The following is a 13,417-nucleotide window of genomic DNA, read 5'->3' as shown; positions in this document are numbered from 1 at the left end:
GAATCTGTAATTTTGTTTGTTAATGAATATTTATGTGTATAAGAACTTTTTCAGTTAAAATTTACAGTAAATCTACTACACTACTTGTCGATTTTCACACCATTTTCACCCTAGAGCATAAGGGGCTTGTTTAGAGAAGGGTATAAATTAAATCCCAACTTACCTATAGGTCCTGCTGGATTACTAAAATCTACGTGCCCAATGTAACATTTTTGTGTTTTGATCAGCCTCAAAAGTTTGGTTAGCGTATTCTAACAATGATTTAATTGCAAAATTAAGGTGTAAAAAACAACTCAGTATTTCTCAAAATTTCTGACGTTAGGAATTCTTCAGCTAGTCCTAACCTGTCTATTTTATAGAGTTAGCAAAATTGATTTCATAACTCGTACTCTCTAGGTACTTTTCGATTAATGATAGAAACATTAGATACTTACCGTGAGAAACATACACACCTTGATAAAATACCTACTATCTGTTGATAAACGCATCTTATCAAAACGCTACTTGTTGCTAATAAAACCAGTCAGGCGTTACGTTTGTTTGTTTGGTTGTAATGGATAAACACAAAAACTACTGGACCACTTTTAAATATTCTTTCACCATTAGAAAGCTATATTATCTGCGAGTAACATTGGCTATATTTTATCCCGGTGCGGGAAGTAATTCCCACGGGACGCGGGTGAAACCACGCGAAAAAGGCTAGTCTTGTATAAATTATTAGATATTATTGTTTCCAATATTCCAAATTAATAATAATTCGTTTATTGAAGACAACAGAAAGGTCCACTTGCTTAGTAACCAAATACTTAAACTATGTTAATAGGTAATACACACACAGATAAAATTCAAAATAATGCAATGTTTCGCTTCGCATGCAATGCAGAATGAATGAGAATGTTTGATGCTAGCCTATCATCGAGCATTTTGTCAAAGTCAGCATCCTCAGAATGCCGTTCGAACTAAACCACAATCTTTCTGATTAAATGTCTTGCCTACCTTCAAACTGTTTTTTATAAAAAGTCATAGGTACATTCCTCCAATTTATAATAGGTCTCGAGATACTACTATCGTTAGAAAGAAGAAGGCATCCTTGCATGTAATGGAACCATCCACGCAGCACAAAGGCTATCCGCGCTGGGCATGAATCTTGGTTAGTGCAGTGTAGAATATTTTAAACTTTCAGAGATGATGGTACCATAAAATCGTGGTGGCGACCATAAAGACGTTGCTTGTTTAATCTAGTGATTAAACAAGCAACGTCTAAGTTTGAGTGTGTGGGTTTGATTCCAGGCTGGGCAAGTACCTATCCAACTTTTCGAAGTTTGTATGCACTTTGTAAGTAAATCTGGACCCCAATGACTGTCTCGGAGGGCACGTTAAACTGTAGGTCCCGGCTGTTTAACATCTGTAGCAGTCGTTGCGGTCAGTCAGAAGCCAGTTTGTCTGACATCAGTCTTGGTTATTGGGTATTGGGTAGTCATCACCAAGGGGTATTAGGTTGCCCGGGTAACTGGGTTGAGGAGGTTGGATAGACCATTGCTCCTTATAAAACAATGGTACTCAGCTGTATCTGGTTAAACTGGAAGCCGACCCCAACATGGTTGGGAAAAGGCTCGGGAGGTGATGACGAGATGAGTTCAATGTTGCCTATCTCCGTGCAAGTTTTTACTATCACATTTGGTGCTGTGTGGTAGTTATATCGCCAGTACTAGGTAACCTAGTAACCTAGAACTATCTGTAGTTACTGACAACTGTCTGAAGTCCTTAAAATATTCGGGATTTTAAATAAATCACTTATTATACCACTAGGCCAAATATACTTGACAAAACCGTAAAACATGTTTTTTTTTTTGTGATTGGATCAAATTAAGTTGAAATGTTCATTTCATTAATTACTGAGCATGTCATAAAAAAAGTTGTTGCGATATCATAGATTTAGCTGCTACAATAGACATTGAAAATAATGACCACGCTTGAGCACGGTCTAAACAAAATATAGCGAATTACAGCGATTTGCGAATTCAACAGCGAATGTTTTAGAAAGTAAGTAGGTACATTAAGACTTTATCAGAGTTATGAATATTGCTTGCACATTCCTAGAATAAGGCTTAGCCCAGGATAGCCTCAATCCTCAGCCTATTAACTGTCCCTCTGCAGGTTACAGAGCTCCAGCCTTTTCCTTTATCCGGAATCTTTTTAAATATTTTTTCACAATCGCAATTTTTCGGTCGGCTTTATTTTTAACCAAACCCAATTTTTTGTTATGTAAGTAATGACAAAATAAATTATTTTGCTCGCATATTAAGTACACACAGGTTTCTAAACGAGAATACTGTTGAACTGACCCATCCTCAAGATTTTCTACTGTTTTTTTTAGAGATTAGTAGGTAGATGGAGAATTTTACACGGTATTTGGGAACAGTATGCTGAAATACAAATAGAAACCAGACTTAGTAAGTCTCAAAGATCATAAGGGCCACACAACACTCTCAAGATTCACTCCATTTAAAATGCCCAAAATAAAAATTACTATATCCATTTATCTTGCCAGAATTTATCGAATAATTGGAATTGACTGACAGAACGATAGTCATCTTCTTAGCTAGATATCTGAGATGTCTCAGGTATGCGGTATGAATGTTTGTTACTCCGTCACGGCAACAGTTAAACTGTTAGTTAATTAGTGGTTTGTAGTCGGGGAACTGTTTGGGGCAGTCGCCGGCGTCGCTGGCGGGTGACAAGCGCGAGCGTGTCAGTAGCGCGCGCATATACAGTCTGTGCGCTCGCCTCTGCGCACGCGCGCCGCACGACTTACAAATTATGTCATAGTGCGTTTACTTTCTTCACGAGTCGAGTAAACAAAATAAAGTGATCCCATTCAATCACATATGTTACATTTGAACAACGGACAAAATGGAGGCTAAACCAGCGGTTGGTATTTTTTTTTCTTTTAATTATAATGTCGAGCGATTCTGAACAGAGCGACTTGTAATAAAATTGGCGTTAATTTTCTTTGCAGCATGCCTCCTATTGCAATTTATTTTGCTTGAAATGTTACAATCAATTTTAATGTACCGAATCTCGTACAAATGCGATGTGATATTATTTTTCCGATGCTCCTTTGTTTTCTGTTAAGTCTATGTTTACGTTTATTGGTGTAGTAAATGTGTGGCCTTCTCCACGCGTCTGATGATACGGAAAATAATTAAAATTGACTGTGTAAAAAATATACAAAAATGTGCTTTAGCGATAGCAATGTCCTTATAAGATTTTAATATCAATATGAATACAACGAAGACATTCTGGTTGGTAGGAACGTGATTTATTTATGTTTAAGCTCGTTATGTGTCATTTTTAACTTTAACATAAATATTTGATGACTGCACAGAGGTTGTGCTTGGTTTGACGATCTTTTTTAAAAGCTTAGAATACTGGTGATTATTTTTACTGGAAGGTTTATATGTTTTCAATCTTTAGGTGTCTTGCCTTTCTTAATACCGAATTACCTAATATTGCAGATTGTGTTTCTCACAATGCTTCTTGCCTAGCCTTATAAATCAAGTATGTAGGTAGGTAAATGCTAAGTTTTTATTGTATACTTAATTAAAATCAGTAGGAGTGTCGTATCTACCTACTTAGTTATTGTTAAAAATTTTAACGAACGAGTCTTGGAAGCTTATATTATGTGTCCATCATAGACAGCAATATAAATACCTATTTGTGTAGATTTTTTACCTGTAGATATTAATTATGATTTAAAAAACAAATTAAGCAAAAATCTGTCTTGGAAACTACTGACCTATACAAATTCTTTTCTGAACAAGATAAATATTTAAAAGGTAGGTAGACAAGGGAATTTCTAGTGACTTTCTTAAAGGCCTGCTATCCCGAATTGGAACAACAGAAAATTTATTTCTTATCAACGGCGAACACATTAGTAGGTACCTACTCATTTAGTACAGGAGTCAGTTCATCTAAATACAAGTAATTGTTTCATTAATAAATCTTATGTTGGCAGATAAGTAGAGATGGGCGACAAGTTAATGACTTTATGATTGCTCTGTTAAATTAATGGCAGTGACTGTTTTACGATTTCTAGTCGTTTGAACTTTGCTTAGCTAAACAGGCCTATAGAAATTAGCAGTTTTGTAATGTATACTAATAATAGAGTATAAAAAATAGGAAACATTTTTTAAAGCCTCCGAAACTAATATACCGATTTGAAAAATTATTTCACTGTTGGAAAACTCTTCCTGAGTAACATACCTAATAGGCCACATTTTGTTCGGATATTGGCAGTAGTTCCCACGGGACGCGGCTGAAACCGCGGGAAATCGGCTAGTAAGTTATAGGTCCTTATTACTACTTACTTACGTACTAGTTATCTTTAAAGCTTCGTCTTTCATTCGTAATTAATGGAGTAGGGCCATTTTTTCAAACTTGTAAATATAATTAGAGACAGTTCCATTAGCTTACCAAACTCAAAGAAAAATAGCCGTTCGTACCTAAACAGAAATATTCATATTTTTATTGCTGATATTAAAATCTGTGTACCATAAACTGAACCTGTTTTTACAACAGATAATAATTTTTATTGAAACAACATCTTTTTTAAGACAAGATGTCTTAATTTGTTTTTAATACTAAACCACAAAAAAACTGCGATAGTGAGCAAACCTTATGAAATAGGTACCTATGTAACACGACAATTTACATATGAGACTAACATTAATGTGATAACTTTATATCACATGCTTGTCATTATTAATTATATTTAAACAAGAAGCTTCAATAAAATCCATTAATTAATGTATTTTTCATCAAATGTGCTTAACTATAAAAATAATTCACCAAATAGTTCATTGACCCCTTGTGAAGGATCGAATTAGCTTTTTGAGTCGTATCCATCAGTTTCTTCCAAAAAGACCTAAATACTCATTAAACACAATAATTAAATTAATCTTTAAAAAAGGAGAAACTATGCGTTGATAAAAATAGTAGTAAGTTTAAATATACAACAATAAGAAACATTCAAGCATACTGAAAAAGAAAATAAACAAACCTGTTTTCATAAAAGTAAAACGCTTGCAACTATAACCAGCTCTTTGTTAATCCTCTCAGGAAAAATAATTATCCATTAAAGAAAACCTTTTCGAGCTGCTTTTCAGTTGTAACTGTAGATATAAGAAAACACGAAGTTACCTTACTTTCTGACCCTTATAAATAGTTTACAACGTAATATTTTCTTCTTTATCCAAACTTGAGTAAACTGTTGATGATGATGCAAGATTGCATATTGAAATCCATAACTCCAAAATTTAATTCAAATAAGAAGTATGTTGTTAGCTTGTTAACTAGGTCAATAGATCCATAATGCACTTATTGAAAGAAGCCTTCATTCAATTTCTAAACAAGTTTCTGCTATATGTACTTATATACTTATGCATTTTACGACTGCCTCGTTGGTCTAGTGGTCGCTAGCACGGCTGCTGTGCTCGAGGTCTGGGGTTCGATTCCCGGGTCGGGCCGAAATCGCTTTGTGGGTTTTCTTAAACTTTCACAAAGCAGCCCGTAGTCTGGAAGTTGGTGAATGATTCACCCGTGCATCGGAGAGCACGTAAATGTCGGTCCTGCGCCTGATCTCTTTCCGGTCGTCTCCGTATGTCCTGCACAGCTGGCTGATCTCCTTAAAATGAACAGCCGCCGTGGCCGAAATCGGCCGTGGACGCCATTATATGCTTATTTTAAATTTTCCATTAGCAAGTGTTTGAAATCATCTTCAAAGAGTGTATTGTGTTGATAATCTATTGTTTCATTTGTTATCAGGGGCTTTTATTAATCAATTAAGTTCTCGTTAAGCACTTATTGGGTTGTTGTTAATCTACACAGATAACGGTAAAGGTTACAACGCAGTAGGTTTTGAAAATTACTTCTGTAAACTTAATATCCTTAACTTGATCCGACGAATCAAAACACTGCTTTTTATTTTACGTTAGGTATCTGGCCTTTTGGAAGAACTTAGCACCCAAAGATAAATAGTAAGTAACCTTCCTCGATAAATGGGCTATTTAAGACTGAAAGGATTTTTCAAATTGGACTGATAGTAGTTCAGTTAGCAAATGAACCAACTATAATAGGTAACTCTTTAGCTTTACAATATTAGTATAGATATAAATAAATTCATCATCATCCTCTGAGCCTTTTTCCCAAACTATGTTGGGTTCGACTTCTAGTCGAATAAATATACTTAAATGAGGTATCGAGGCATAAATCTAGGTATCTCTCATTTCTATTAGTGATATGTTTTTTTTAATTAGTAGAACCTAAAACTTAGCTTTGATTAGCATAATGAGATCCTGCATAAAGTACGCGTTACGACTATAAAACACCCACGTGACGATCTCACGGCTAATCGAATATTTGAGCTCAACGTGATCGATACTAAAATCATTAAGTACAACTAGTTTCCAGTAATAACATTCCTAAAGTTATTGTGAAATTAAGGTGATTTTAAGAACAACTCAATTACCGTTACGACGTTACAAGCGTGCTAATTACCCTGGAAAGAGCATGTGTTGGTACATTTTATTATATCTCATTCGTGCCTGAGAATAAATCTGAGAACAAACGACTACGTTGTATTCTTAATATTTACATCTCATTTAAAACTTTCATAGCTTCATAATGGACGAATTTTATGTCAAGGTTCACTACTTCTTTTTCATAAAATGCCTGGCATCATTACGTGGAAATCCTGAACATAAAATAGTGAAATCAAAGTCTTTATTCACATTCCTTACTTGACGACCCTTTTCGCTGTAATGTAAGATGACGCGATGTATAATATTCGAATTGTCCAAGGTATAATGGGACAGTTTAAATATAATGTTTAATCATAATTCGATTGACGACTCTATTTTCATAAAAAAGCACCCTTCAGGTTTTTATAATTAAATAAATATCAGAAATAGAGAAAACCCAACGGCAACGGACTTGAGAATTCCGAATTTCTTTCGACGACGACTAGGTTAACTAATCAATCTAGTTTGTACATAGTACTTCATAAAATGCCAATACTCTTGATTGCACTTACAAAAAGTCGTTCGGAAACTAATGAGGCCATTGCCAAGCGTGACAATGTCCAACTTTGCAAGCGAACAGAATAATAAACTCAGTCTTTATAAGATTACGACACAACACTAACTAGTCGTCTAGAAATCTAAACAAATATACTTGCTGTAAAGTCCTGTAATTCACGATTTAAATCCCATAAAATCTTATCAATTTGAAATAAGTCCTATTATGCCAAGGTCGACTTCTTCAATTATTTATTAATGGCTTGGTGAGTCGGTGCTATAAAACCAAGTGATTGGAGTTTATTACTTCACTGGCTGTTCCCCTGATTTCAATCGTCTCTTAGTATTTACTGGAGAGAAAGTAAATCCGTAATTCATCTTCCTAGTCTTTTCCCAACGATCTTGGGGTTGGCTTCCAAACTAACCGGATGCAGCTGAGTACCAGTGTTTTACATGGAGCGACTGCCTATCCGACCTCTTAAACTCAGTCATCCGGGCAAACTAACACCCCCAGGTAAGACTGATTGTCAGACTTACTGGCTTCTACTACCGTAAGGGCACCCTTAATTGTGGCTCTAAATCACGATAACAACCACACAGTACCATCTTGCGTAGATTTTACTTTACAGGGAAGAAATCATTCGTACGGAGAGATTAAGTAGAGTCTGTCTAGACATTGAACGTCATGTTAATATTTGCCGTCTTATAAGCCGTGATGCGAATTCATACGATAACTGTTGGGACTTGTCGACATGACAGCGTATTCTTGTTCATGCTTGTCTAAAGATTTGGCAGCATCATCAGAGCTAACCCTGCCGGGTTCGCGATTGGTTGAACGGCAAGCCATCCAGAGGGAACATGGTTGGATATAGAGGTAGAAATGATATATTACGATGGCACATGTACTAGACTGTTACGAAATATTTGAGATTTTTTTTCTGTGTTGTAAGAGGTAATGTTCGAATTGAGTTGACCTATTTGAAAACCTCGTACCAATGGAAAGCTACGTTCTTAATGAGTACCTAGTGCATCCTTAACATAGTGCGGGTAGAAGTTTTTTTATGGACAGCACTAAACTTCGGGAATCTGACCCTTATTTCGGAAAAGATTGTTATTTAACTCCTTCGATTAATAAAAATTCCGAGTAAAGTGAGTTGTTTTTTGAGCCAGTTGCATCATCTTACAGTTACTCGACTGCAAGCGCCATTCTCCAAATATGGTCTGTATTTCATTGTCATACCAATGACTTGAAAATCTTGGTACATCCCATTCACTTGTAGACCTCATAATAATATGGAAGTTTACTGGAATGATTGTAGAATTAATTACCGTTGACCCCTGAGTCATACTAGAGTGAGTTAGAAAAGGGGAGATCCCTAGTTCTGAAGCAAATATTCCAAAGAACTTGGTCAATATCATTGTTTTATAATAAGTTATCTCTTCATTCAAATATAATTGTATAGTTATAGTACGTACAGTCACATAGATAAACCAGTGTTCTGTAGATACAAAACAAAAAGTGAGGTGCAATGCAACTAATGTTGCTTTGTAGCGATATCTTATATTGTTTCTGCAAATATTGTTCGATACATAGAAGCCACTTGTGTACTATACAAAGGTTACTAAGTACATAAAGGAAAGTGAAATACATACAAGCCACGTTCCTACAATTAACAGCAAAGACAATTGCTTTAAAGAGTCAAAGATATTTTTGAGGACGGTTTCCTATACAGATTATTATTACGAATTCGGCTTGCACTCAATTGACTTATAAATAATTATTTTCATTACCTTATCTTCAAATATGATCTTATATTTGAGACGTTTTTAATGCTGAAATAATATGGCGTTAAAATTGTTCATCTCTATCCATATTTCACGTCAGCGGTCAGTATTAAGTTCAATGTATTGACAGCTAAACATAATACAACAACATAGCATGCACGGGTATACAACGCGCGATTACCATTCGAAAGTGAATGTGACAATACCGACGCTCTCTCCTCACAACCTCGGCAGTGGCGTAGCGTGGGTATCTGCCGCCCGGGGCAGTTGTCGATTTTGCCGCCCCTTCCCGTGTATTTTTTTTAACAAGTGTTACTGGCCATTTGTCATTTTTAACCGACTTCAAAAAAAGGTTTTTTTTTTGTATCGATGTTAAAAATCGTCAAATGACCCTTCCCGCTGTGGGTTAGCAGCGGTGAGGGGAGTATCAGACTCTTACTGACTAAAAACCGTCGTGCTCCGTCGAAGGCCTTTTATGTTCCAGAGCCGCGGTAACTCTTTCGAACAACCCGCAGCCCCGGCAGAAGGGGGAGGTTCTCAAGTAGACTTTTTTTTATATCTTTGTTACATGAATTCTTGAAGGTCAAGTTCCAAATGCGCGAGCGAAGCGAGCGCGAAATTTTTATCGGACTGAAACCAAAAATTACGTAAAATTTAGCCCAAACGTACTTAACTTTTTGTTTGTTGACGGATCCAAAAATAAGGGCATATCGCTTTTGAATACGCGAGCGAAGCGAGCGCGAAATTTTTATCGGACTTCATCCTCCGAGCCTTTTTTCCCAAACTATGTTGGGGTCGGCTTCCAGTCTAACAGTCAGTCAGTGTCAGTAGTTTTATCGGACTTAAACCAAAAATTACGTAAAATTTAGCCCAAACGTACCTACTTAACGTTTTGTTTGTTGACAAATGCAAAAATAAGGGCCATAATTTAGTTTCTGAATACGCGAGCGCAGCGAGCGCGAAATTTTTATCGGACTTAAACCAAATATTACGTAAAATTTAGTTCAAACGTACTTAACTTTTTGTTTGTTGACAAATGCTAAATTAAGCGTACACAGTTTCTGAATACGCGAGCGAAGCGAGCGCGAAATTTTAATTATTTTTATTTAAGACTCAAAACCAAAATTACGTAAAATGTAGTGTCACGCGTGTTTTAACCCAACAAACAAAAAATCCTCTCATAGTGGCTAAAAAGGCCAAAAATAAATTTCTTATAGGAGCCGTATTAACGCTAATAAGGGTGCGTTTGGGCACAAATTACAAGAACAATAACCTCAAACCCCCCTTATATTTGCTTTATTGTCAGCTTCTTTTTCTTATATGTACTTTATTATAGCAAGCGATACGGGAGTCAAACTAATAAAAGCAAAAGGATTTGCTCTTAAAAAGCCAACCAATCTTATACATGTTTTATAATGGCGAGCAACAAGGGAGTAAAACTTATAGCGGCAAGACAAATACTATTTTATTGCTATTCGCCTTAAAATCAGTGTTTGAGATTCTGCAACAAGTGTTTTGTTGAGTGATTATTTCAGTTTGGCAGCGTCAACGAGTATTTTAAAGAAAACAAGAACCATGATTAATTTCATTAATTTTTTTTAGTGTACCTGAATCCGAGAGTATATTGTGCTTGTTTATTGAGAAAACTGTGTGGGAATTCAAACGTATGATAAAATGTGGTACAAAAAGTGTAATTATATCAACGCGCCCTTGAATTTGAGTAGTTTTGACGTAAAAATGGGAATAATTATTAAGGCATGTTTTTTATAACGCTTTTACAAGGGTAATATCATTCTCACAACGTCTATTAGAAATCTATAAGATTATAAGCTCTGTAATGGCAACATTTATTCCATCTGCTATCGCCATTTTATCTACCGTTAGGGTTCCTTTCATCATTCCGTAGCTGCATTAATATTAGCTATATTACATTTGAGGTATTATCACAATGGTTGTATTTACGGAGAAGATCTCAATTTATGTCTTCTTCACTACCACTACCGTTATATTCTTCTTGACTGATTTCCTGTACTTCATTGTCATCTTCCATAAAATCATTGACGGAACCCTCAAGTGATTTGTTAGTATCGGGTTGTCATTTTGTAGTATTATACTCGTAGCAGTAGAAGTGGTGTAAGAATATTTTAATATGACCATCTAGAGAATAAAACCTTTTTAATGACTATGTAAGTGATTATGGATTGCATTCATTCTTGTAAAGACCATATAAAATGCAGAATATTGTTTGTTGGGTAGACATCTTATGAAATGCTCCTATGAGTGTAAAAGTATCATAGTTAGCTTATGCATTACTATTATAAGAACAATTAGCCAAATGAAAAGCTTTTATAAGGTTTTGAATATTATAAGGCTTAAAAGCATTGTAAATGCGCTTATGAGAATAACACATTTTCAATCCTTATTATAATCATGTAATTTGGACTTGTTATGGTTAACCCAACCAAATTATAAGAGTAAAGGTAATATTAGCCAAATCTTCTTATATTGTGCCATAATAAGGAACATTGACATAATGAAAGCGATTTTAGAGCAACTATAAGAAATTAGACCTTAAACATATAATTTTATAAGAGTAGCTTGTTTGTTGGGAAGTACCTGACAATAATTAATTTTAAGTTTAACAAGTTTCAACTTACTTGTTTAATGTTTTGTTATTGTTAGACAGTTTTATGTAGTTGCGAACAATTTTTTTTAATTGGGTAAATTTTGCCGCCCCCTAAAAGCTGCCGCCCGGGGAATTTGCCCCCCCTGCCCCCCCCACGCTACGCCACTGAACCTCGGACAAAATCCACATTTAATCTTACCCATCTTTCCTTACATTTACCGCCGTTCCCATATGCTATATATCCGCTGATTTTTTCACTAGAGATAGAATTTTGACATACCAAGGGGTGCCGGGTTGACCGGGTTGAGAAGGTCCGATAGGATGTCGCTCTATGTAAAATACCGATGATGGTAGCTACATCCGATTAGACTGGAAGCCGACACCAACATAGCTAGGAAAAGGCTAGGCAGACGATGGAGAATTTTGAAATTGAAATACCGGTAACGTAAAATTCCTATCTCCAGGCAAAACAAAAAATGAGAAAATATAGGGAAACACCGCTAATGACAAACACCCGGTCGTACACAATGCGCTTGAGCACGTGAATAATAAAAATATTTATATATTATCCTACTGTTCGCGAGAACAATAGATATATATCATAATATATAAATAAGTATGAGTGCAAGGAATAAAGTAAATAAGTATAAATAAGCAGAAGCAATAAAAACTCATAAAATAAGTACAGATTTAAATATACATGAAGAAAGTTTTAATATACCCAAAATAACTAGTTATACCAGTGCCCAATGACATGTGAGTTAAACCGTTAAACAAACAAAAGATTAGCTTCATCAGAAATTCACATAATTCTCCAGTTAATTGTCTTCGGCGTTTAAAAACTCAGCTCGAAAGTTATGAATTAAGAAAGTATGTATATTTGATGTGTACCGCCAGCCAATAAAACACGCGTTACTCAATTTTAACAGAGCATAAAATAATGTAAACGTCGCCAATATGGAAGGAATGGATTAGCTGAGTTTGTTCTTTAATGCTAATCTGTTACAAAACATAACACCCAAAACAGAAACATGATAATCTTTGGAAAGAAATTATGTAATAGTTGGCTGTCGCGGTAATGGAGAACCGGTCCTTATCTGCGGCACAATGTTCCGAAACAACGGTTATATTTTTCCTTAAATTGTGGCAGGTTGCAAGCCGTCATTACGACAAGTTTTCTCCATAATTCTGCGGGCGTCACATCTTTTACCCAAAAACAGCTTTTAATAAAAAATGCCGGAGCGTCCCACATTTTTAAACGACTTCGGTCCGCTATCTTATATTGTACGTAAATACTTTATGTTAAGATAAATAAAGGTTTACGTTTTAAGGTTTTATCACGCGTCAAAATCCTTATAAGTGTATTGACAGCACTTGAAATGATAAGAATGCGCGAGTAAGTGAAGTAGCGACTTTGGCCGCATTTATTGGTACCTAAGTGCCATCTACAGAGGACATTATTGTCTTCTAATCGTTTGTCTAATTCCTAACAAGAGGAAGACGCATATAATTCTATTTAAGATCCCTTCACGTGGAACAGTCTTATCTACATTAGCATCATGGTTTTGAAGTAAGATAAAGTTAATCTGAGATAATACTTTCTAACATTAGGCCGTAGAATGATCAACATCTTAAATTCACAATGACACAGCGTCGTTAGTATATAACATCTTTTACGTTAATATAGACTAGTAGCATGCTTGCTGGGTATGTTTGTTACTGTTTATCGTTAAAACTTCTGTATATATTTTGATGACACTTGATAACATTTACAACTTTTATGGTCGCTGCACACAGCGGGCGGGGCGCGACGGGACGGGACGGCGACGCGACGCTGAGCAGTTGTAATGTACTAGATATTACGGACGACTTCACACAGAGCCGTCCCGCTCGGCGCGACGGGACGCGACGATCTAGTACATTTTGTCGC

General features: G+C 35.7%; 1 protein-coding gene across 2 annotated transcripts in view; it reads left to right on the top strand.

The window, feature by feature from the left end:
* LOC110382520 (peptide transporter family 1) overlaps positions 1-13,417 on the top strand; it is a 38,687-nt gene that overhangs the window by 888 nt on the left and 24,382 nt on the right. Inside the window, exon 1 of one of the 2 annotated variants that reach the window (XM_064034068.1) lies at positions 2,729-2,931. The exons of the other annotated variant lie outside the window; for it this stretch is intronic. Within the exon in view, the coding sequence (XP_063890138.1) occupies positions 2,914-2,931 (18 nt within the window). The 5' untranslated portion in view covers positions 2,729-2,913. Of the gene's footprint in view, positions 1-2,728; positions 2,932-13,417 lie in introns of those variants that run through there. 2 annotated transcript variants of the gene reach the window in all.

This window comes from Helicoverpa armigera, chromosome 1 (genome assembly GCF_030705265.1).
Source record: "Helicoverpa armigera isolate CAAS_96S chromosome 1, ASM3070526v1, whole genome shotgun sequence".
Classification (NCBI taxonomy): Eukaryota; Metazoa; Arthropoda; class Insecta; order Lepidoptera; family Noctuidae; genus Helicoverpa; species Helicoverpa armigera.
This window is presented reverse-complemented; position numbering and strand designations above follow the sequence as displayed.